The 27,330-nt window shown below is 39.3% G+C and overlaps 1 protein-coding gene across 1 annotated transcript in view; it reads right to left on the minus strand.

The window, feature by feature from the left end:
• Window positions 1–27,330, minus strand: part of SLC35F1 (solute carrier family 35 member F1) — a 242,447-nt gene that overhangs the window by 25,989 nt on the left and 189,128 nt on the right. The window contains exons 3-6 of the mRNA XM_027692497.1: window positions 23,161–23,288; window positions 10,284–10,443; window positions 4,838–4,994; window positions 191–243 (exon numbers count right to left, since the gene is read on the minus strand). Of these exons, the coding sequence (XP_027548298.1) occupies window positions 191–243; window positions 4,838–4,994; window positions 10,284–10,443; window positions 23,161–23,288 (498 nt within the window). The remainder of the gene's footprint in view (window positions 1–190; window positions 244–4,837; window positions 4,995–10,283; window positions 10,444–23,160; window positions 23,289–27,330) is intronic.

The following is a 27,330-nucleotide window of genomic DNA, read 5'->3' on the forward strand; positions in this document are numbered from 1 at the left end:
CATAATACAGCAATGGGAGGACAGATCATTCAAGAACAGTCATGAGGCATGTGGTTCAACCTTTGGCAGTAACTGGTGGAGAAGTCACAAACATTGGCTCCTCTGAAACTTCACGCCCGCCTCCCCAAACACTGGTTGGCTCCATGCCTCCTTCAGTAACTACCTTCAATGAGATAAAGTGTTTTCTTACCTATTTGCCAATCCCAGGGAACTTTCAAGAGCTCTTTGTGTTCCATGATTGCACTAGAAGAGAAGAGAAGGCAAAATTTGATGGAAGAAGAACAAAAGTTAAATTACTTCCACTCATTCAATTCAAATGCTGGACAAAACATAAATAACCTTATAACAAAAAAATCTCTGTAGGAACCAAATGCAATCAGACTTTGCTAATCCACTCTGGCATTATCCTTGTGCGTGTGTATTTGAAAGATCTTCAGGGCAGTAATCAGATGTGATAGCATACAATTTCCACTGGTTTATTTGCAGCTCTATATATACCTGCTCTATGTGCCCATCCCCACAAACGTTCAATCCTCTTGTACTCTTCTGACTTAATATTCTGAAAGCTTTTGAACTTTAATGATTAATTATGTACCTATCTGAGTTATTCACACTTCGGAGCAGCTCTGCAGTGTAAAATAAATAGATACCACAGGCTGGCTTTGGAAAGCATACCGTAATTTGTTATACCCTGAGAGAAATCAAATAGTCACAGCAAAGAAAGTCAGGAAACAAAGCAAAGGATGGGCAAACCTGCAAAAGTCCACTTTCAATATCTTGTAAATCTTGGACTGTACATAAAAATCAAAATCCCAGATCCATAAAATTCTAATGTGGTAACAAGTCAGCTCTTCCCAATCCAGGCAAATAGACCCTTGGAGATACCTCACAAGCTAGGTCTTCACTCAGGTAACCATTTTCTATGATCTGTGATTTCCAGATAAATCCTGCTGTGCAGGACTCTGCTGGTCTGGACACTATTTTAAGCAAGTATAAAACATGGAATTACACCGATTGAAAAACAAAGTACTTAGTACAAAAGGTGGCATGTGGCATGTGCAGTAAAACTGCAGGAACTCAGCACCTTCCAGATTAATCTAGTCTAGAGAGTTGCATCCTGGAAATTCTAATTTGCTTGTTGCTGATGTGTGGCAAATCTAATACTGTGTACAGAATAATAAGACTATTTTGTCTGCAAAATAACTAAATTTTAAGTGTCTTTGCACGCATAAGACATATGTCCCTTTTATCAGCAATTCCTGAGGAATACAATGAGAACAGACTGCAATGTCTCTTGGTCTGGCAAACAAACTGATATATCTTAAATGTAGGAACATTGCTTTCATATTATTGCTTATTCAATACAAAAGAAGTATAAAACAATATGTTATGGCTTGTGAGTCACTGTGATCTGTGAAACAAAGAGGGGTAAGAGCAACTTTGCCAGAAGTGGCCATTTAGTGATGCCAGAGGCACTGAAGAATTGGAATAACAATGATTTTTGAAAGGTTGTGGTGACTGAAGGAGGTCCCTGATGACTGCAAAGAGACAAATGCAACATCCAGTTTAAAACAGAGCAAAAACTATAGTCTGGCCAGCCTTACGTTAACCTTTGGGAAGACTACGGAGCAAATCTTCCCAGAAGCCATTCACAGAAAATGAAGAAGACACCACTGAAAACAGCCAGCACAGACTTCTCAAAAGCAAATCATACCTGACCAAACTGACTACCTTCTATGATGAGATGACTGGATCAGTAAATAAAGGAGAGGGAATGGATGAGAGGATGTGGTGTAACCTACTGTGATGCTAGCAAAGCTTCCACATAATTTCCCTAAAGATTCCTAGAGATTGAAGAGGTATGGACTGGATGGGCAGAATATCCACGATGTAGTCTGAAGAAAAGGGCCAAATGAAAACTCATGAAGTTCAAGAAAAGAAAGGTGAACTCCTGTAGCTGGGGTGGAATGACACTATGCAACAGGACAGGCTAGGAGCTGACTGGATGGCAAGTTGCTTTTCAGAAATAAACCTATGGCCATCAACATGAAGGTAAGCCAGAGATGTGTCCCTGGAGCAGAGTAGGCCAACAGCCTCCCCAGCTGTGTTAGTAGAAGTCTGGCCAGCAAGTTGAAGGATGTGATTTTCAAGACAGCAACTAGAATACTGTATCCTGTTTTGGGCTGTCCAGAACAAGACAGATGTTAACAAATTGAAGGGAGTACAGTGGAACTCCATCACAACGGTAGGCAGCTTGAGCACATGGTGTAAGAGGAGATGCTGAAACAGCATGGTTTGTTTAATATGAGGAAGAAAAGCTAAGCTGGGGGAAAGGAGGACAGGACAATAAATTTTCCATCTTAACTACTTAATGGGTAGCTACAAAAAGATAGTCATACTTGGAGGTGCACAACAGAAGGATAAATGACAACGGACACAAGTTGCAATGTGGAAAACTCTGAATAAATATCAGGGAAAAAAAATTAGTCAAACACTGGAACAGGTTGCCCAGCATGACTGGCACTGCCATTCTTGGAGACATTAAGAAATCAACTGCATAAGTTTCTAAGAAAACTTGGCATAACTTTGAAGTTAGCTTCGAGTAGGAGCTTGAACCAGATAACCTTCAGTGGTCCATTATAAAGTAGGTTATGATTATGTGATTCCACTGGACAGCCTTATCTCCATTTGCTGGGTAGTTGTGATATCCCCAAATGCTGTCAACTAATCTCTTCTTTTGATACACAGTTCCTCTCTGCTTTAATCACATTCAACATACTGAACTTCTCTTTTTACCATGCCTAGGTAGTTAGCCAACTCTTTAATTCACTCTTTGTCCAGATACCTTAGTCCTTCATTTGTTGCAAAACAGGCATTATATTATGTTACAGTGTAATATTGAGCAGTTTTGCAAAACTGTTCTAGAAAACAAGAGCCTACTTCCTTAAAGTCCTCTTGGCGACATAGACCTGTACTACAGCTGAAGCATGAACTAGCATGAGTCACCTACGCTTACGAAGATATTTGTAAATACACACAGAATAAAAGGCAGATACCACAGCTTTTGTTCCTATATTATCTTGAGATAAATGCATGTCAATAAAAGGGACATTCACTTGTGGGTAGGGTTTTGTCTTTCCTACATTCACCACAATCCCATATACTTTTTGATACCTTTTCTTCTTCAGAATTGTTCTATTCCCTGTAAAACCTACAAACATGAGATTTACATCTCCAGGGGTATTAGCACATGTTCCCCATCCTCAATCCACTTTGTGGATGCCAACCGAACTTTGACCATGGTGTATCTAGCATGCTGGGAAATGGTCCAATTCCTGAGACACTCCTTTCCCAGACTAATTCAGTTTATAGGATCTAAAGGTCTTATATTGCACTACTGGCCACAGAAGCCATATTTAGTTAGATTAAACCTGTGTGAACACATAACTATGTGATTTCTGCTATTCATTACAGGTAAAGGTAAGAAAAAGGTACACATATAAGCCAAGTGTGGCTGCCACAAAAGCACTAGCAGCAAAAAGCTGCAGAAGCCAGTGGTGAGAGCTCTTGGGCCAACGGTTGAATAGAAAAAAACCTTAGGGCTTTCAGCAACGAAATGATTTTTTATTTTTTCTTTCCAGTTGTGTTTTCTGTATACAAAGATGCCTTGTTCCAGCACCAACTTCTCCCCAGCAAAACAGCGCACAGACCCTGAATTGTGACTAACTGCTTGGGTCAAGAGGGAGTAATGGCACTATGATTAAATTCAGGAATATGAGACACGTACATGACAGTTTACACACACAGAGCAAGACAAGGGCACTGCTTTGATGCCCCCAGAATCAGTTAGTATCTACTTATCACAAACACATAAAAGAATGCTTTAGCCAAAGGTGCTAGACATGTTTATGTGCTCTTACATGCTATATTTTTAAAAAGAGAACTGGTTGTATGGCAGCTAGTTAATATAAATAATTTTAAGACACTTTTTCAGATCCCACATAAATATACTAAGCTTTCTAGCTAATGAAATGGAAGTAATTAGGTGGGAATTAATGGGTCATTTTTTTCAATCTGCCTCTGTTCTTAGAAGCTGAGTAGCTCAGAGGTGTAGGGAAGCGATTTGTTTTGGACTAATAATCAAAAGTCATCTGTGTGAGAAGTACCAGTAACACACCTGCTTAAAATGCAGCAATCTTGCATGGTTACTTTTACACGAGTCACAGTACTGCAACACTGGAAGCCACCTCCAAATATTAAACTTGTAGGTGAGATTAGGTGCATGTGGATACAGACAGGACTCAGTAGATCCATGCAACAATCACCTGAGTACTAAATATTTTGAAGTGAACAGGCCAATGTCTTAAAGGCTTTTTCATTATTTCTTCCGTATCATAATGTAGTTACACAGAATGAGCCAACAACTAAAATACCTTCTGACTGGATATGTTCTCAATCTGTTTAGAAATCTAAGTGACTTTTAAAAAACACGAAACAGAACTAGAGGAAGTTGTAAATTTTGTTATTTTGTTATTGATGAGATCAACACATGAAGTATCCGCTTGTCTTCCAGCAACAAGACCGTAGGATGTGTCTTCTCCCTCCCCATGTGACTTCTAAAGGACACCAGTCCCTTAACTAGAGTACTTAGGTGCAAATTCGTGTTATTATTCAAATCCATTGATTTGAAATATGAAAACCAATGCAAATTCCAGAATTAGGGGACACCTACTCCTCACAGGAAATGGCTTCCTCTGAAGAGATGGTTAGAGTACCTCAGAGGAGGCCACAGCTGCACTTATTTGAATGACCTTGGAGCTCAAACCTGCTCACTTACAGCTGAATTCCACTGAAGAAGGAGCCAAAGAGTCCGATCATACCCAGGAATTCCACTCGACTCAGATTTCGGACAATATACTCCTCACAGACGTTGGAGATGCCGTATAGTGTTGCTCCGCCCAGTACTAAGAGATCCCCAATCAGTTTATTTTCACCTAGGGATAAACAGGAAAAATCAGAATGTCTTAAAACAACCATATCTTGACTAGAACCATTGCAAGTTCTTCCCTACAGATTTCAATCCTCAGTCACTAAGTAGCCCATATCTGGGTTAATAAACTGAATGCAAATATTCTGTCATTTTAACAGTTTTCATCTAATACACCAGCAAATCTAGCAGAGGCAAAGGGAGAGTATATTCCTTGATGTAGAAAAAAGAATCAAAAAAACCCTGAAAAATTTGCTAAAATTATAGATACCAAGTGACACTCTTCAGAGACTAATCCTTTTTACTTTACTATAATTCCTTTATTTTTTCAGATAGAATGTGACTCAGCTCTATAGAGCAGTTTGCATCTCATCTTGAAATCTAACCAGACTAAAACGTGTCCAGTACTTAGATGTGAAGTCAAGTGAAAAATTCTGTGTACCTGTGAAATGAGTGAAGAAATCATTACAACCCCAATATTGACCTCATTCTCACATGAAGCTGTTTGACAAGAAAGAGAGGAGGAAGGATGGGGTGTAGACAGGGTGATGAAAATGACAGATTTTTAAAAGAGGTTCAATTAACATAGCAGTACCTAATGCATGCAATGAACACCAAGATGTACTTTCAGGACCTCCAGGTTTATAGAGCTACTAAAACATTTTTTTATCAAAGACTGTTTGAAATCTTTTTAAGTCTTGGAAGCTTTTATTATTGAGTGTTGCAGAGAGCTGCAGGGAGATTTGATCAAGACCAAGTTCCAGCTTGAAAACTGAGGCCCCAGCTTTGCAAACCAATGCATGCCATTCCCTCTGCACATATGGCTTGTTAAATGATTTCTACAAGAGCTACAGCTTCACAAAACTGTCAGACATGGCTGCTGAACCATATTCTGAAAGCCTGGACATAATGGAATTTTCTTTGAAAAGGTTCAGTAGAAACACTGCAGTACTAAACTAACTGTATTTTTAAAAAGAAACCTTGATTTCTTTTAAAATACGTTGATTTATTTTTTATGTTCCTACCTTTTTAAGTTTTATTATTGTTGATTTGTTAAATACACAGTGCAGTAAATAAAACTGGAAGCTAATAATTCGATAGGTTTGAAATTATCTTTTCAATTTTTTTTTTAAGGAGTTCTTCTAAGCCTCCAGTTTTCAGTCCAAACTACAGGGCTGAAATGTCTATTGAAATTTATGACAATAAAAATGGTCATATGAGGAGAGACCAAGGGTTCATTAATCCAGTATCCTATCTCCAACACTGTCTATAAGCACCAGAAAAGTATAAGTTATTTAGGAACAAAGAAGAATGGAGTAAAGTTTAAAATATTCCTAGTAATACTCTCTTAGTCTCCAACATTTTTCAGCTCAGATGTGGCTTCTGTGTATTTAGCAAACATTACTAAATTTCTCTTTCACATACTCATTCAGTCTCTTACTTAATTTCGGTTTTGCATGTTCCTTGACTGACAGCATGCTTAGAATTGACCATTTATCTTTTAAAGATTTAGTTGGCTTTTTGTTTGTTTTTTTTTCTTTTTAAATTCTTTTGCAATCAGTCACAGAAGATGTTCTCAATTTAAAACAAGCATCAGCACTTTATAAAACCTTTTCATACCTGATGCGCTTCGTATTTCACATGGCTCCAATGATTCCTCACTGAGCTCACTCATTTGGTATTTGTTACAGCTACTCACTGACACTTGAGGGAAGTATTGCTGAAAAAGCTTTTGACCTTAGAGCTTGGTTGTGGTGAACTGCTGGAACAAAAATATCATCCTTTTGCATCTGTGAACCAGAGGCAGCTAAGAGGTTGAGCATTTTCACACGCACGGGACGGCCTCAAGCATCACGTTGTGATGGCTCTCCCCAAAGCGTAGTCATGCTGAGAGTGAACCTCAACCTTCAGGGCTTTCCCAGAAGAGGGAGCCAAGATCTGTTCAGAGCACTAGTCTCTGGCACTGGAACCTCCTCTGGTATACTCAGTAGCACAGGGGGGCTGAGGAGAGCTTAAATAAACAGGGAAGCACAGAGGGACTTTTATCAGCCAGTTCTCAGTAGATAAGGCATTTTCTGAGACAGAAGTTGCATTAGACCATCAAACTTAATAGATCTCAAGGGATTCTTCTTTTATTTGTGTAAAGTCCATATATTTTTGGCCTACTATTAAGAAGTACTTCATGTTTTTAACGGTGGCACTGGATACCTCAAAACTATATTGGTCATCCCATAAGTTTATGAGTGTAGGAAATATTTAAGGATTACTCTGTATTGACCCTCTTCATACTGCTGAAGACTTCATGTACTTTTATCATATTCTGTCTCTTTCTTGCTTTTTCTGAGAGATGGAAAGTCCTGGTCTGCCTACAGTCTCTCCATCCTGAAGCCATTTTATGCCCTTGAACATCTTTCTCACCTTTCTCCATTGCTTATATAGGCTTGTTTTCTATTTATTTCTTTTTGAGATGCAGTGACTAGAGTAATACATGGTACTCAAGAGGTTAGTGCATCAAAACTTTACATACTGGCGTAAAAACGTTGTAAATTATAATACTGCTTTCTTTCCTAGCAATTACTATCCTCCTTGTTGTCACATGCCTTTTATTTGCTTCCTTGAGAGACCAAGACTTTGGAAATTTCCCCCAAGACTGAAATATCATTATAGACATATTTTCATGGAGATAAACTCCTTGTGCATCTACTGGTTTCATTATTAAGGAAATATGTTGTATTTGACCAATTTAATGGTGTAAGTCTTCTTCAGAAGAAACACAAGGAATAGCCAGATAAAACAAGCTTTGCATTAATCATTGTAGCATATTTAATATTCTCTGGAAGCAGAAGTCATAAAGTTCAGAGAGGACTTAACGTTTTGGGAACTAGCTATAACACTACAGTGTAACACATAATTTAAATATTAACTGTGTTCTGACACAATTTTTTTTCACACTCTCACTAGGTCTCTTTGTCACATGTTTACCTTAACCCCCGTCATTAGGAGGTGTTTCTCTTTGCTTTTGTTTGTAACTACTGATGATTATAATATCTAAAAACAGTCTTAATGTGTCCCATTTTAGACTGAACATACACTCATATACATATTAATAGGACTGATGTGACTGTTTTTCAGAGACTGTGGTAAGCCAAAGCTATGAAGTGCTTTGAAAAATCTGGACAAAACACTTGGACCTCTGTGGCTTAGACCCCTTGTGTATTACAGGAGCACAAGTACCAAGGTAACCCACAAGTATTAGTTCAGAAAAGTGGTAATTTATCGTATACTTGGCATGTATACGACAGACTAAGTATGTGATAGTAATTGCTTTTCCCATTGAGTAATGTGCAGAACATCAGCCAGGATACAATAAAAAGAGGTATACTACTATATATCTATTGAAAATTGAGAGCATGTATGCACATTATACCTGATTCCCGCAGATATTTTGGAAAATACCTGTTAATCTCTCAGTAATGCATTTTAAATTCTTGTTCCCTTACTGTAAGAGTTGGTAGGCTAAATTGCCCTACGCAGTAGGTGCCTAGCAGAGCCTTATGGTTTTTCTAATACAGTAAGTAGTGTGGTCAACAAGGGCACACAGGTGTCAATAGATCTTGTTCCCTATAATATAAACAGAGAAGTTTACTGAGGACTACTAAAGCATCATTGCTTTTGGTTTCTTCCTTTCTTTAGTTTGCCCAGTCCTAGGAAATATCCTATAAATGGTGTAGAACTCATTAATGAAGAGTTTCGATAATTTTTTTCTTTTCCACCAATGTTTCTTTTTATTTGTCTAATTTTAATGTGTAGTTTTACCCTTTCAGAGAAATTAAACCAGACAATCTATTTTACTCTGTTAAAAACAACATCATTAATAGCATCATTTTGCCATGAAAAAAAAAAAGCTGCAGGGTCTCTGTGCAGCAATAAGCATGGACACAGTCTTCCATGCAAATTAAAAGGCAGTCCAAATTAAAAGGCAATAATGCATGTTAGCAGATTTTTCTGGACAAATTTACCTAACAGCTATACCCAAGCTTTAATAATAAATTATGGCAAATAACATCTAATTATTGCAGTTGGATGGCAAAGTATCAGTGTTCTTCAATCTGTTCCTTGTCTGCTGAGGTCCATTGCCCCACATGCTCCTGCTGGATCCACAACTCACTCGCTCTAGCTTGTTACTCTCTAGATTACTGGGACACAGGATGCTTCTTCTGGAACCCAGGGATGAAATCTTAAACCCTCTGAAATCAGTCACTCCCAATACAGCTTTGGCTGGCCAACTAAATAGTACAGAGTACATTCTTTCCTTTTTAGTTGGGACAGGACTACTTCTGGATAACATCAATGAATTAAAGGTGTTCATTGAGAGTAAAGTGCAGGGATAAAAGGGGGTAGGGAGATGCAGTGAGTATTGTCACACACTTTGTTGTTTTATTTAGTAGCATCCTGGCAAATGCAGTTCTTACAGCACTTGCATTTGTATTCAGAAAGCTGAGTCAAGAATTTTAAATCCCTGTGTATTATGTTCAGCTCACAATTCAGTGCTTTTAATTAAGAATGAAAACTGTGCCTAATTGACAATCTTTGAAAAGAATTTCCAGCCTTCCCACATCATTTGGGTTGGCACTAGAGAAATCAATGTGACAGGGGAAGTTGATCGATGAAATCTAACTCTGTCTAGTCTGTATTAATAGCTACACACACATTATTCATTTGATGCCACACATAAAAAAAGAACATTCTACACACAAGAAAGTTCTTTTCAACAAAGATTCAGGCAAATCCTAAACTTTACTCTGAGACTGTGTGCAAAACGCAATTGGTAGTATATAAGTTCAATGTCTTTTAGTACCTACCCAGTGACCCCACCTCTGTAGAAAAAAGCAAGTAAAGTTGAGGAGAATTAAGAGCACACAGTGGATATGAGAGATGTTTATGACTCAGAGATGTAGTCAATTTGGAAAGGAAGCAACTGAGGTTTGCAGTTAAACAACTAAGCCAAAAAAGAATGAAACTACAAATATTTAGCTTGTCCCCCCAGTTTGCCCAGAGGGTGACCTGTGTTGCAGGGCCCATAAAGTCTGTTTGCAGCAGTGCTGACTTGTGTTGACTCATTTTTGTTCTCTGTCCCTTCTGACAGAGGCAACTTAGAATGGTGCAGTGCTTTGGATATGTGAAGGCACAGGGTTTCTTGACAAATTTCCTCTCTTTTTGACCCCAGTCTAACACATTTTGGTCAGTGGTTTCTCTGGGCAGAACTTGGCCACACAACCCATACATCCTTACTTACCTGCTCCTTGCTGTCTCCCAACAAGGACATCTGCTCCTGCCATGCAGCCCATGCCCAGAATGCAGACCACAATCCCAATGAAATGTACTGCCTTGTATCGTACCAGTAAGAAGAACCAGGAGAGAAGTATCACCACTGGGATGACAAAGCAATCCAGAAGCTGTCATGAAAGAGAGGAAAAAATCAACATATCAATCTGCAAATACTTTGCCCTAAAATAATAGGATAGATTTCAGCAGAGGGAAGTGAGGGACACAGAGTTATTTAGTTTATAATAGCACTTTCTACAAACAGAAAGTGTATTCAAGTGGTTATATCATCCATCAGACAGAGGATAAGACAGTTCACAACTATTCCAGAAACTCAGGAGAGCTGTTGCTCTGTGATAAGGCTCAAAAGCACCACCTTGCTCTTTGGTTCAGATGCATATTTCAAATCCATGGGAAGAAAACCTGGGCTAAGAGAGCCACACCACTCCATCTGGTCCTCACCTCTGGTGATTAATAGACAAAGACTGAGGGCAGTTTTCCTGCAGTCTAGACATATGTTTTACTTCAGTCACTTCAGTCCAAATAGTAGGAATGTTCGTAACACACAAGTTGACCAGATTTATTAAATCTGACCATATAAATCAGGGATTTTCTGCATGCAGCATGCTTATGAAAAATCTGCCCCCTGTGGGGACTGTTAATTCTGTGAAAATAGAGTTCCGTATGCCTCTGAAGAAAAAAAAAAACAAACCAAAAACCAAAAACCACTGTCTGCAGTGCAAGAAACGCAATCTGCTTGCCAATAGACCCTTGGAATGAGCTTTCTCAAAGCAGTGTTGTGAAACATCATCTTTAATTTGTGGTTGTTTGTTTTTTTTCCCTGAGACATCCAGCACTAAACCCAGAGAACCTGTGATAAAAAAAGAAATGCACCGAATGTTTGTAAGAGCACTTTGAGATTTTCAAATTAAAATACATTTTAGAAACTACCAGTATGTCACCTGGAAACAAAAATACCAGGTAAGAAACACCCAAAGAAGCTTGACTTCCTAAAAGGATACAGCTAATTAAGAGTTGCGAATCTGTGGACTAATATTGGGATTTAACAAATTGTGCAGGATACACTACCATTCAATGCCAATTGCAATAGCATGGATCAGAGCTATATGATGCATCTTCCTCCTAGTGACAATTTCTGGAACAACCAAAGGACTAGACTGTTTTCATAACTCTGGAAAACTACTTCAAATGTTGTTACCTTGATTTTCGGTGATGCAATTTGATTTTTCTTTCCTTTCGGCCTATTACATGCTACTTGCTTTCTCAGTGTGATTTACCACTAATCACACTGTCATCAAATAAAGACCACATCCCTTTAAACTTCTTTGCCCATCCATGTATTTGAAGAGAGAAACATTTTTGTATGATTTCAAGAATTTTATTGCTTAGAAAACTATTTTTTACATGAGAGATACCTACGTAAAAAATATTAAATCTGTGGGATCAGCAAAAATATAAAAGTCAACTTTTGGACTAAGGATAGTTTCCCTGAAAATTCATTTGAAAAACAAGAGTGTGCAGTGGAAACCCATCCATTTAAAAGATTTTCCGGACAGTGAGAGGCAAAAGCCTTCAGAAGACAACCAGTTTAGCAGCGGGATCATGCTGCTCTTGGGAGGCTCAAGCGGTCCCAAAGAGCTGCAGAACAGAAGAGGGAAATTACAAATGGGAATGCTCCATGCTAAAAGCAGGTTCTGCATTTAAAGTGAGAGCTAATCATCTAAAAGTCATGTTAGGCCTCTTTACAGTGAAAACTTTCTCCATCAGTCCTAAAAATGCCATCCTCCACAAACCAAGCACAAAAAGCAACAAGGTCTGAGAGAACTGTGACAAGTTCCTTTGGCTGCATAGGGTGCCTGCTCTGCCCCTGCAGAGCCTGTAGCACAACACAGCACGTACCCCAGCTCACACTGGGTAACCAGGCTTCACAAAGACATGCATATGCAACACACCACATACACAAGAACAACTTCAGAAGTTGTGCAGCTGAGAGAAGCCAGCTCCTGGGGTAGGGAGGGCTGGTGGCAGGAGTACCAGGCATATGCACTTAATCCTGGCACGTGGTGTGGGCTGGGTGGCACACAGCCTTCTCCTGTCACTGGAGGGAGGAAGGGGGCCCATCTAGCCAGCACAGATGGTCACTGCTGCATGGATAACATTCACCACGCATTTCTCATGCACTGCAGATTTTTGCACTTTGCCAGCACAGCCCTAGCACACATCTGAGGGAAGTGCACTCTTCAGTGTAACCTTCGGGATGTGGACACAGCTCAACACCTACTCTCTCTATCCACACTCGTCATCATGCCTGCACTTGCTGCATGTCTGCTCTTCAGCAGCTGCACTGGCACACATGGTAACTATCATCTCTGCTGAAGACAGAGGGAAGGTGGTACCAAACAGCAAGGGGTCAGGTACTCCTAACACTGCTCACAGCTATCCCTGATGGTTTGAATGACTCCATCTCATTCCCTCCTAATCTAGCATTGAACAGGTGAGCTTAACTCACCGTTTTCTAACCTCACCGCAGTTTTCCATAACTTAAAGTGTGGCTACAAAGAAGATGGAGGCTCTTTCTCTACCAGAAGTCACATGGAGAATTATAGAATCACAAAATTATAGAATGGTGTGGGTTGGAAATGACCTTGAAGATCATCCAGTTCCAAATCCCCTGCCATGGGCAAAGACAGCTTTCACTAGAGCAGGCTGCTCAAAGCTCCATCCAAGCTGGCCTTGAACACTTCCAGGGATAGGGCATCCACAGGTTCTCTGGGCAACCTGTTCCAGTTCCTCACCACCCTCAAAGGGAAAAATTTCTTCCTAGTGTCTGATGTAAACCTGCACTCTTTCAGTTTGTTTAGTTTAAAGCCATTGCCCCTTGTTCTATCACTATATGCTCTTGTAAAAAGTCCCTCTCCTGATCTCTCATAAGCCCCTTTAGTTACTGAAAGGCTGCTACCAGGTGACCCCAGAATCTTCTCTTCTGCAGACTGAACAATCCCTGTTCTCTCAACCTTTCCTCACGGGAGGTGTGTTTCATCCCTCTAATCATCTTTGTGGCCCTCCTGTGGACTTGCTTCAACAAGTCTATGTGCTTCCTGTGCTGGGGCCCCCAGAGCTGGATGCAGTACTCCAGATGGGGTCTCACAAGAGCAGAGTAGAGGGAAGAAAAGAGGCAGTGGGTACAAGTTGCACTGGGAGAGGTTTCATTTCAACAGAGGAAGAAATTTTTTTACACTGGGAACAATCAGTCATTGAAACAAACTTCCCATGGATGTGGTAGATTCCCCATCACCAGAGGTTTTCAAGATGTGATTGGACAGGGTGCTAAATAATCTCATCCTCGCTCCCTTTCCCACAAAAAGTTGGACCACGTTGGAGGTCTCTTCAAAGCTGAGCAGTTCTATGAGTATAAATTGTTTAAGGAGTTTAAAAGTTACTTGTACCTGCAGCGTGTGTACTTTAACATGCAAATTCCCTCTAAAAGTCTTCTAGAGGCAGATTTTAGAAATTCCTCTCATTCTATAAATATTTAAACATAGCTGTGCTTTCAAGTATGCGTGTCTTTTAACATGAAAGGATGCATGAACAGAACGTGTCACAAATAAACAATGCTGATAACAGCTAGAAAACACCTCTTTGGGGCTGGCAGTCCAAAGTCTAATTCACAAATTGCTATCTGGAATGCTGCAGCATCAACAGATACAAACATGAAATGTAGGTAATGTTCACTGACATTATATAGTTCTTCAATTGTGCTTAATTTATACCTATACTTAAACAATGGGATGGACAGAAATAAATTAGGTTACTACAATACAAGAAATAAGATAACCTAGTACATATTGCTTAACTCTTTTTCAGGTATTGCTTTACATTTCATTTCTCATGGACTAAATTTGCTCTGCCTTTGTTTTTTTCTCAGACAAATCTGTATAATAGAAGAAAAAAATGCCTGTGTATTCTACAGACAAAACATGTGAAATTGAGGATTACCTCACCTACAATAAAGCTTTTTTATTAGTGATTTTTTTGCATTTTTTCTTTCCTTTGTTATCAGTTATTTCAGCTAATTTAAAAATATTATACCAAATTGCAATTTTTCTGACTACAAAGCTTTTACAGTAACAAAGATAGATTATGTGTAGCTTGAATTTCATTTGTAGTACATAAAGATCAGTTGTTTATCAATATTTCTCAAAGAATGATCTTTTATATTTTCCTTCTTTTTAATTGTGTATTCAAAAGGCACTGCCTATACCCTGTCACTAAGTTAAATTAATGAGCTATCTGATTTCAATCAACATTCCTGTTAATCACAGAACTTATTAGATCTCACTAACCTAAAAGAAAACATATTTCCTATGTTGCCATGGGGTGGTGCAGACCATGTTCTTTGATGCTTTCTTCAGTCACATCTCTGAATAGGGCAGCTTTAGAAGGCAGGATACAAAAATATATAATCTATTGATATACTGTCCTACAGAAATTTCTTTCTATTATAAGAATATTATGTTTTTGTAGAGATTGAAGATTATTATTTGACTCTAAAAGATACCACACTGCATATAAGACTGTCAATGAAACACAATATTGAAACCTATTTCCTCTGATTACTTGTTTGTTAAATTATGTTGACTTTATTACACTTGTGAATCGTAGACAAATACTGTCTTGCTAACAGTAAATATTTAGTCTCTGGTCTCACGAATTCAGCATGTGTTTGCACACCGATAGCACAAATGTACTGTTAGTCATTGGAAAGGAGAGCTGGCAAGCTTTAGAAGAAAGGTCTGTAATATAGAAGGTGAACTGCTGATCTGCAGCGATATCAAAAAGAAAAAAAGCTGGTCAGCAAACTCCCTATGGGAACAGCTGAGCTGAATCTTCCTTTTTAAATATTCATTGGATTCCCCCTCTAGTTATAAGCCCTTTTTTTTTCACATTAGGGGTTTCTCATTAGTGCTGCCCTCCAGCAAAGCATGCGAAGAATCAGCTGCATCCACTACTTAGCTTACTCTCCAGGGCAGAGGGATCAGTAAAATCAGTGTCGTATCCATCAGACAGTGTATGGTAAAATGCACATGATGGCTACAGAATTTCAGCATGTAACCGGGAAATTTTAACACAACAGTAAGTGCTATATCCAGTAAGAGACACACCTGCTATCATTTTCTTTGTTCTTTCAAAGGAAAGAAGGGTTTGCTGCCCATCCAAGGGCTTTTTCTCTTCCAGTTTTCACACCACCTTCACAGTATCATACACACTTGATTCAACTGTACACAAGCAGATGAGATGTGAACCCTCACAGAGATGGCTGCAGCTGCCAGAGGAGATGTGTGGCAATTATGCTGCCCTGTGACCGAAGAGGAAAGGTGTGGATGCTGGCAGCATCTCTGACAGGGTTATTTCAAGCAATTCAAATTAAAAAAAAAGAGCACTGTTTTTACCTTTCATGTTTTTATTTGCTACCTCATCACAACATAACCACTTTCTTGCATGGTTTTTCTATTATCACAAAACTAATGTAAAACCATTAACTTTTCATTCAGTCAAAATGTATGGTACTTCGGGTAGTGATACTGGTGAACGAATCTGTTAGTGATGTCATTTGTATGAAAAAAAATGTACAAATGTTTATTCCCATGATGTAGAAAAAACAAAAGCCAGAAGACTTCTCCCAGTCTGAAATCTCTAAATCAGCATTTTGCCCACAAGATCTGTTTCTTTCTTGATGCTTCTAGAACCGTCCTATGAGTTTCTTTCATCTGTTCTCAGTATTTTCTTCTTTTCCTGTGGACAAGGAAACTCACTCAAAAGTTTGACTAGTGAAAGACCTTCACCTCATCTGACTTGCATGTATCAGAACCTGAGATGAGGATTATCACAGCTTCAGCTTTCTGTCTACATAAAAGAAATTTAGTGGCTTCTTGAAGTTATGTTAAATAATAGGTGGTGGCCACATGCAAACCACAGTTCCTCTGCTCCCAACTCTGTACACAAAGACATGCTTTACGACCAACAGGAGTAATCACATCTTGACTTTTTTTAAAAAAAACACCTCTTCAACATGAACTCCAGCTGTGCTTATACAGGATATGTTCAAATACCGGGAAGACTGACCACAGAAACGGTCTTTGCTTTAATTAACTTCTTCCTCTGATTTTACATACCACTGTCAGAAAAAGATCATTCTAACCCAGCTCTTTTCTGCATAAAAACCCCCTATTTTCTGTTTTGCTTCTAAGTAAATTGACTGGATAATGGGCTGGGAGACCATTTTCTCAAGGTTGCTCATTAAAAACTTCTCCACGTCACCAGCTGCTATGGATCTAATCCCCCAGCTATGTGGGGGATTGGATCCTGGCCTAGGAAAAATCATGGATATCTCCTGCAGAATAACCTGTCCTTTTGCATGTCACCTCTCAGAATATGCAAAATGGGCACAGAATGCCAAAACCTCTGCTGTTGTAATGGGCACAGCTCCACGATTTTAATGAGATTTTGCATATTTGTGTTAGTAAAAAGTTTGGCTTTTGGTGAATTTTGCCAGTAGAGGCAGGAAGTCTGGATACTGGGAGCTCTGTTTACTCCAAAGCCACATACAGAGAACATGGATACCGTAAGGGCTGCTTTGCAAAGCACAGGTTAAAAGACAACTGTAACTCAAAGTGTGATAGTAAATCAGACACAAGATGCACAGCACAGCCCCTCACAGTATAAATGTACAGTATGCAACACTTCTGCAAAATGCTGATCTGCAAAATTTAGTAACACTGCACTACTTCCTCACGGCCCTGAAGCAGATCAGGAAAGTAGGGTCAATCTTTACATTCATAGGAGGAAGGGAAGGAATGGAATTAATCTCTGCTTTTGAGATGTTTCACATTAGCAGCCACTGGACAAGGTGCATCAACAACTTCAATATTGCACATCCCCTGCTCCTTGCCTCCCAGTTTTGCTTCAAAATTATTTAAAATCATCTGTCTCAATGTACATTGAGTCCTCAGGGACCAAGAACAAAGTAAAGTCTATTGCCATCCAGCTCCTACAATAAGCACTTACTGCTGACTCCTTTCCTTTTCTGGTGGCAGTTGTTGAGATATGAAAACTGCCAGAGGTAATTGGAAGTATGATGTACTGCTGAGCCTCACAGTGATCTAAGAGTAGTTGAGAACATCAGCATCATTGTCTTATTGTCTGTCTCCTGGTCTCTATAAATCCCAGCTTTTACTACCTTTGTTTTCATCATGCCAATCAAACACTTGATTGCCCAAGGAATAAATTACCAGATAAATCACTATTTGGAAGCACAGCTCTCTCTTTGAAAGTGCCTTATTTCTTGTGACATCGTATCCATATTCTACAGTACTACATATACAAGGTATTGAAGAAATAACCTTTGTGATTCTTTGTGATATCATAAGATAGAAAAAGGACAACATCACCTCTAGAGAGTGCAATGCAATAGTGTAATATACAGATGGATAGAACACTGTATTGCAACAAGGAGAGCTAATTAACGTGGGGAAAATGGGGAGAAGGAAGAGGGCAGTCTGCTTCAAAACTCAGTCTGGTATGAAGAGAAAGCAGTTAACTGGCAGCAAAGGTTACAAATGTTAGTATCATAACAGGCCTAGTGGAAGACATTATGGACTTATAGGATGTATGTGTGTGGTACACTGTAAATGTAGTACAGGGAAGTTGAAGTCAAAACATAATTTCAGGGAAATTTAATATCTAGATCTAAATGGACTACAATAACTGCAATAACTTCCGAATCTTTTAATTTCCTCTGGGGGAACTAATTTTATCTGCTGTATAAAAGGTGTCTCTAACAGTATTTAAAACATTCTTCTTGAATAATTATTAAACCTTCCACAGGCTGACACCAGGGTTGTTTTAAAACCCATTAGGATAAACATGAGAAGCAGTCCTGAAAGTTAAGTATATAGGTTTTAAAACAAGTCCATGGGATCAGATGCTAGTGTACAAGTGAGTGTTTAGTGTACTTTCTGTACCTGCTACAGCTGACTCGCAAAAAGGCTGCAAAATCTACTGCAAGTTAGAATAATATATCAAAGAGAAACTAAAGATTATTTTGCATCTGGGAATCAGGACACACGTCTGATAGCATTAAGTGTGACTCTTGTACTTCTCTAAATACATGGTTTTGTATATCAAATGGATCCATCAACAAACTACTGAGCCTTTTACCTGGTATATTCCGTTTTTTAAATGTACCCTGTAGGGAACAGTCTTCAGTTACTAGCCTGAGCATTTGCATGGCTGTGGGAAGCGTGAGTTTCAATCCCCTCAGCTGAGATGGAGTTAAGTCAAGCCCTTTCTGTGGGCCACTGCTTTAAAATGTGTGACTTTATGCAACATGTAGGTCCACCCTTGCAATTTAGAAAGCACTCGAGGCTTTCTGCAAGCACTTGAGGCATGCTAAGATCATATCTAAAAAATTGAGTTCATTGGGGTACTTTGGTGCAGGAATACTTAGCTTTTGAATTTTAAAATGGAGGCAGGTATTTAGGCATTTATTTCCATTAACAGAAAATTCCTCTGGGCATGCAAAGAAACAGAACCTAAAGCTACCAAAGAAAACCTGATATGTTCAAACACATGTTTTCATGCCCCAGGATCGTACTCTGAGCATCAGGTTTGTACACATAAACCAATGGATGTTAGATGTCCATGACATTTTAGATATGCAGACAATTAGGTGTGGGTTTCTTGGATTATTCCATTAAATCTAGTTGTCCCTGGATTGCACTGTTGGTACCTAAAGGGTACCTTGGATTTTATCCTTAGCAATTGACCTACACCTATGACTGAAACATAAATAGTGCATTGATTTTCAATCTAGTTTTTGTCACCTAATTTATAAGGGAGGTATTTTAGTTGTTTGTTGGGTTCTTTTTTTAAAGAGAAAAATTATGTGTTTCTAGGCTTCACAGTACTTTGCTTTCATCTTATGATTAAGCTGAGTGCCACATTCTCAGACAGTAATTATAGAGTACACAAGGATTTGAAATAATCAGAAGTATGTCCAAAAGGAAAGGTTAGGTACCATATTCATCTCTGATTTATGCCTATGTGTCCTCACTTACTGTGATTCTGAAGGCATGTGGTGAAAGACATATAGGAAGGTTTATTAGAAAATCCTTGTTTTCCAGATCAAAGCCAAAAGAGAATCTTGAAGTAAAATATAGGAAAAACTTGTGTGTGAAACAGTGCGGAAAAGTAGGCCGCCATTTTCAGTCTGTTCCTGGAACCATGATGAGATAATACCAAATATAAAAAAAAAGATGGAGTATAAACTAAAAACTCTGACAGTCTCAAGAGTTTAAAGCTACTTGGCAAACAAGGCTGTTGAATGCTTGGAGATTTTTGGTGAAGCTGAACTCAAGGCAACTGCAATATAGGTATATTTTTACCGTTAAACATTGGTATTTTGCTGGGACCAGTGTAATGATTTTTGCCTAAAAGCACCACAAGGACAGTACACACGCATGTTGGTTTTGCAGAGATGTCATGTGGAAAAAAAATGCTCTAAAACTGATTTTCTACTGAAATGGTCCATGTACCACCATATCATCACTATAAAAATACCTCAAGATTTCTTATTTACTGAAGTGACAATTTCAAGAACTCTTGTATTTTCCCCATCAAAAAAGCCTTGACGTACAGCCTGTTGAGTATAAAATCCCCCAGAACTGACTTGAAGGGCTCGATTCTCAGCCAATGTATACACAGGCATAGTTCCCACAGCCTTCAGTCAAAGTCATGCTGATTTGTGGTAGGTAGCAATATTTTCGTGGGTCTCAGTTCTGAAAGGATTTGAACATTTCTTGCTATGTGCCAGCAAGCATTTATGGCCTCATAGGCAGTGCTCCTGCAGGATGAGGCCCTTCAGGAGATGCTCTTGAGAGAGTGGTCCTGTTTGCTTCTTCTTCAGAAATCAGATTCTAGAAAAAGTTTCCTTTTTTCATCTTCTGATTTTCATTTCTTCAGTCTTCATTCCATACCATGACACACTTTGACCAACACTGAATAATCCCCTGAGCTGCTTCTCTTTCATCTTTAAACGAAATAGGGTGTTTGGCTGCATTTCAGAAAATTTGTCATTTGATTCAACATCTTAATGCATTACCTCATACTTGCCCCGTTCTCACCATACCTTGGGGCTTGTCACTTAGAAGCTTACTCATATTAAGGCATGAAATGAATTTAAAACGCAGCAGGTATTCCCAGTCACTCCACATGTATCCAAGCAATCAAGGACAACTATGGGAAAAAAGCCTGGAAAAAAGCTTGACAGCATTTGAGATTCTATCTCTTCCTACATGGGAAACAGACCTGAACGCTGTTGTAATCTCTTTGTGGAAGAGGTCTAAAAATGGACATGACACTGTCTGTGCTCTCTGAAAGTTCTCCTGATCCACCATTCCTGTCTCTCTCAGTCTAAAAGAATATGGATGACTTCAGCTAAAAAATTCCCTGTCAAGGCACAGGCAATGCCCTTGAACTCTCCTGTCTGCTTCCTCATCACACTGTAGCTTTCTATCTCTTACACTAAAGGCCATGCTCATTGCATTGCTATTGTGAGGGTCTGCATCTACTGGAACTGGTGTTTCATGAGTCTGGCCAGACGAACCTCTGATACGTGCTTGTTGGTGGCTTTGCTCAGTCCACTGTTTCTACATGTTGTGAGTGAGTCACGCTAAAGAAGCAATTCAGTTTGCTTTCCTCTTCAAGGCTTTTAGTGGGTATAAAATCAGACAGTGTGAGGTTTACTCTATACTATGTAATCTGATCTGAAAAAGTGTTAAAAGCAATATTACATTGTCTACGCATGTTTCAAAGGATTCTCAAATTCAGATTCTGATGGCAGAAGCACTTGTGAATATTTAGCATAAACCCCATATTCAAATTTCTTGAATTCATAGTTTTCTTCTATTTTTGCTTCTTGTTCAGCTAAAGCAGCTCAGTATTTTCCCATATCACTTTTCAACTACGGAAGAGATATATTCTTAACTAGCTCTGATTCTGCTCCTTTATTTCACTGTCTCTAATGCAAACTTCAGGCAAGTAAGGTGTAAAATACACCGAACACTAACTAGTGTTACTCTATATTTAAAGACAATGTAAAGAAGCAGTAGGTTTGTTTTAGAACAAGTAGCAATGAAGTATGCAATGATCTCCCAAGACAGACAACTTCAAGTCTATTAAAAATGTTTCTATTATTCACTTCTCCACTAAACTGGAAGAACTCCGATCCTTTTGTATCTCTACATAAAATATCCAGGTTGGATCTTTGGAGAAATCACCACCCTAGTTTTTGTTCACTGCACATAAACTATTTAATGGAGTACACTTTTTGATAGCTGCAATTAAGCTGTTATATAACATAACACATCTAAAGGCTTGCATTAAAATAAGACTTCTTCATCATAATACATTCATTTTACTTAATGACAACTTTTGCACTCTGATCTAATTATGGAATCCTAAACATCCTCTATTTGGTTTGGTTGGCAAGGCTGTGGTAGCAGTGGGGGCTACAGGGGTGGCTTCTCTAAGAAGTGGCTAAAAGCTTCCCCTGTGTCCAACAGAGCCAATACCAGTTGTCTCCAAGACGGACCCACTTCTGGCCAAGGCTGAGCCCATCAACAATGGTGGTACCACGTCTGGGATAACACAATTAAGCAGGGGGGAAAAAAAGCAACCCTGTGCAACAGAAACTGCAGAAAATCCAGGAGAGAGGAGTGAGAGTATGTGAGAACAACAGCTCTGAAGACACCAATGTCAGTGAAGAAGGAGGGAGAGGAGGTGCTCCAGGTGCCAGAGCAGAGATTCCCCTGCAGCCCATGGTGCAGCAGCTGTGCTCCTGCAGCCCACGGAGGTCCATGGAGGAGCAGAGTCCACCTGCAGCCCATGGAGGACCCCACATTGCAGCAGATGGGTGTCTAAAAGAGGCTGTGACCCTGTGGGAAGACCATGTTGGAGCAGGCTCCTGGCAAGACCTGTGGAGAGTGAAGCCCACACTGGAGCAGGTTTACTGGCAGGACTTGTGACCCCCAGAGGGGACCCACACTGCAGCAGCCTGTTCCTGAAGCATTGCAGCCCATGGAAGGGACCCAACCAGTTTGTGAAGAACTGCAGCCTGTGGGAAGGACTCACATTGGAGAAGTTAATGGAGAAGTACTCCCATAGAAGGGACCCCATGCTGGAGCAGAGGAAGAATGTGTATAATTTGATTGGTAATAAATTAAACTCATTTCCTCAAGTTGAGTCTGTTTTGGCTTTGACAGTAACTGGTGAGTGATCTCTTCCTGTCTTTATCTTGACCCACAAGCCATTCCTTATAATCTGTCTTCCCTGTCCAGCTGAGGAAGGGAGTGATAGAGCAGCTTAGGTGGGCACCTGGTGTTCAGCCAGGGCCAACACACCACACACCTTTTGGAATCAGATCTAATTATGAAGTCCTAAATGAAATGCTTGTGTTTTTTCCAAGTACAATAAAAAGTGAGAAAAACATTTCAACTGACCTGAAAATATTTCCTTAAAGGACCAAATTATGTAGATAATGCCAAAAATGTGATTATTAGTGGTTTAAAACAGGAAAATAAAGTCAGAATGTTTTTGTACAATTTGGAAAAATACTGAGTAATAAAAACACTCCAATATGAAAAAATGTGTCACACAAAAGACAGAGACAGTAATTAGCTATTAGTTCACTCGAACCAATGGATACTACACCACTGACTCCATTGGACCTTTTAACTTATCTCAAAAGGGAAAATCCTTTTAGTCCTTACCTGTACACTGGTAAGAGTGGTGTATTGATAAGCTTTGACTACCAGGTAATTGGCTTCTATATCTATTATCCCCAGGATCATGTACTTCCACCATCTCCTTTTCAAAATTGCCAGCAAGTTCTCTTCTCCTGTGGTAATAAACAAGAAGAACTATGTAAGAGTTAGGTTTACATGCCCAAAATACCTACCTGTTGAGAGAAGTTATCTAGATCTCTCACATTTACACTAGGCAGTGGAAAAGCACCACCTATAAAGAGATACTGCAAGGAGGTGAAAGCTAATACACCCTATTTGTACAGCAGATATTAGAAGAGCCAGCCTGGCAAAGTAATATGTCAGACTGACACTTCACTTAAGACATAAATACCAGCAAGAAAAACAAATGCAGCTTGAGCAGACTGGATATATGTTCTCACTTTTAGTTTTTTATATATAGACATATATATGTACATACAAAATGTTAAATAACAGAGCAATCTATTAAATACATTTATACTTTCCATACACACTGGTAAATGTTGTATGTTGCACACATGATGCAACGGGGTTCTGCCAGAGTGGAAGATTGCCAGTATTTGTAAATAAGATGGAATAATAGAGCAGGAGAGTAAGAGCATCACATTTAGGCCTCATTCCGATCCCAGAGGTTCAAAGTATCAGACTTGTTTAGAGAAAGGCTGCACTGAGATAGCTTTTTTGTGACAGGTTGCTCTGCTCCTAGGGTCGATTTCTGAAGCAGGCAGGTTTGCTGCCTTCTATGGGAACCTTGTCAATCAACAGTATTTAATCTTCACCATGTAAAGACCGACAGTACAATACAGCCTGCAGATCAAACCCACAACTTTCAAAAGGTCAAAGCATTCCTCATGCTAGGCTAGGGATTATTATTGTTCTCCATTCAAAAGAAAACAGCTCATTAGTGAGGGTGGGCAAACCTGTAACTTAATTACATTAGAGTAAATTCCAGACATGATGAGATACCACTGCGAAAGGGGATGGACTGTGACTGAATACAGTATGACTGGAGGTCATTCAGAGTCTGTAGCTTAAAATGGGATCTAAGTAGGGTTGCCTTGTACTGCCAAAGTACCACAAATGGTATTTGAACTGTTTTGAGAGTTTTAAAGAAAACCCTACTATTTGGAGATTTGTTCACGTTGCTGTAGCCTTTCTATGTGCCCGTGATGTGGTGGAAAATACAGAAGAAAAGAAACATTATTGTCAGTTCCCACCTGTGCAAGTTTCGAGCTGGCTTCCCACCAAGTCTCCAAAACTTGACAAGGCCTGCTTCCCAGAGAGGGAAGGAAAAAAAAAACCAAACAGCCAAAGCTACGGTAAAAATATATTTTACATATAAAACAGATATATACAGTGAAAATACTATATACCTATGACCGCAGAAACCCTAAATAGCTTCCTAAAGGGAAGAGGGGAAGGGAGAAGGGAAAAAAGGACAAAATAGGACAAAAAGGAACAGAAACAAAACAGGTCTACATGATCTAAAAACTCGGCAACCAGCAAACTGAAGAACTGGCAAAATCTCACCACTTCCCTTGAGAGAAGCAGGACGGTTCGACACGGCCCAGCACTCTCCCCTTACATGTGGCAGACAACAGCAGTCACTGCAGGCCTCAGCTCCGGATAAACCAGACCAAGACAGGGGACCCACTGTTCTCGAACCTCGCCAGAAAGGAAGAGAGCGAGCTCTCTTATCTATGCCTTATTTATACCCCAGGTTACATAAAGGAATAGCATGGAATACTTCCTTTGTCACTTTCCTAGTTCCTTCCTGGTTACAAGTTGGTCTCCAGGAAGGTCTAAACTGAAACCATCACACCACCAAAACTTGCTCAGGCTTCCCAAGTCTCCTTCATTTTCCTTCATCACAAGTGTCTTCACGCTCTTGTTCAAATAGACCTGGTGATATATGGGCTGCCATACCATGGCAGAAACAGCAGGCTCTCTATAGCACAGGTATCTCAAATCTTACAGATTCAAACACAGAAAAACAGACAATTACTTCAGAAGTTAATTCAGAAATCTTAGGTGTTAAATCTTAGCCCCATTATGTGACTTGAATGGGCATTTACCTGAACAAAGCATCTGAATCATTTAATGTTTTTTCATTAACAGATGTTCACATAAACACACTTCCAGTGGGATTTTATTAGACAACAACCTAATTATTTGTTACAGTGATAATGACATGAAGTGCAAAACTGTAAACACTAAAAAGTCTTCCTTCCCTTTTCTCCCTCTCTTCCTTCCTTGCATTCCTCCCTTCTCTTCTTTTCTTTCTCTCTCTTTTACTCTCTTTCTGTCAGTAAGCAGCAGAAAAATATCAAAAACAACGTGGTGAGTAGGCTAATATTTAAGACACTGAATATAAATCATACCACACTTCCCTGTTACACCGATTAACAGAAGAACTCATGAGAAAGAAAATCCCAACTTTCAGATGTGAATTATGACTATGTCTATATTCTTTTACGATAATTTAAGCATGCAGAAAGAGGAATACTTTGATCTTATTTCTTAAATTTATTTAGGGAGGTCTTTTCAAAAAAGCATTTGAGATTAGATGTCTTAATTCCTATGAAAATCAGCGTAAACCACACAGATAGATCCTTTACAGGTATTTAAAGTATATCTCAAATTTTTATGCTGCCCAGACAGTGTCGTTAAAACATCAACTGGAAAACATCAATGCAACGGAAAGGTGTGGTTAACATTTCAGAGTGATTTTTCATTTTACTTGTAAAGAGAAAGTTAAAAGAACAAAGACATCAAGCTGCAGTCTTTCTTCGAACAGTAAAAATCCCACCTGAATCTGTTTTTGTTACAACAGGACCTTGATGGTACCTACAAAAGCAGAAAGAAGCAGCAGGTTCAAGAACTGCAGTGGCAATAGGTTATCCTAGCATGGACTATGGATACAACCTAAGGACTCTTGGTGCCTCTGGTTTGCCAGTGTTTCTTCAATTTCCAACCACAGATCACTGTACTGCTCAGATGTGGCCAAATAAGTTAGCTTTAAAAATTAATGTATGGTTGTGACTTCAGGCTAATGGGTAAAGTTAGTGTTTCCAGGAATGGAAATTAAATCTTCTACAATTTTAACTGACATACACAGTTCTCTCTTTCGCTTTCTCAGTCCTTTTCTTTGCCAATGACAAAAATTTAGTAACTTATCTTTGATATACAGCTCCAAGATATTCCAAACTGCAAAAGATCAGTTTCAGCTGAGAAGGTTGGGCAGAGTAAAAAGCGACACCAAAATGAATTTATGCAGGCACTGTACAGCTCTGAAGAACATTGTTTAGCTTCACAGCAAGTGTCTTTGTTTTGCCCAGTAGAAAGCAGAGCATGTACAGACATTCAGCATGACAGAAATAAACTAGAAAATTTGTTCCTGGAAAAAAGTCTTGTGCAGGAGTTGCATCTTTTTCAGCGGAACATATTTCATCTTTGCTTCCACTCCCTTGCTGCATCTCCTGCCTCTTAGAGTGTAAGAAAGGTCTGGTTTCTGACCAGGGTCCCTCTGTCCACATTATTATTATTGTTTATCATTAACATATCAGTTGTGCAGATCTACAAGCTTTAGCAAAACTGATGAACGGATGAGGGTATATCTGAGCTGATCACAAGTGGTGTTCACCAGGGCTCAGTACTGGGGTCAGTTCTGTTTAATATGTTTATCAATGATCTGGATGAGAGGATCAAGTGCACCCTCAGTCAGTTTGCAGACAAGACCACGTTGAAAGAAGGTTGTAGTTGTAGTGAGGTGGGGGTTGGTCTCTTCTCCCAAATTACAAGAGATAGGACAAGAGGAAATGGCCTCAAGCTGTGCCAGGAGAGGCTTAGATTGGTCATTTGAAAAACCTTCTTCATGGAAAGGGTTGTCAAGCATTGGAACAGGCTGCCCAGGCAAGTGGTGGAGTCCCATCCCTGGAGGGATTTAAAAGGTGTGGCACTAAGGGACATGGTTTAGTGGTGGACTTGGCAGTGCTGGGTCAACAGTTGGACTCAATGATTTTAAAGGTCTTTTCCAATCTTAACAATTCTATGATGCTATAAAAAACCAATACATATTTAACATTGTTAATCTGGGGACTGCTATTTGATAACTGCTCTCTGTTTGTTTGGCAGTGTCACCACAATTCATAGAAG

This window comes from Neopelma chrysocephalum, unplaced genomic scaffold, assembly GCF_003984885.1.
Source record: "Neopelma chrysocephalum unplaced genomic scaffold, ASM398488v2 Primary Assembly neopelma1_23, whole genome shotgun sequence".
NCBI classification, from domain to species: domain Eukaryota; kingdom Metazoa; phylum Chordata; class Aves; order Passeriformes; family Pipridae; genus Neopelma; species Neopelma chrysocephalum.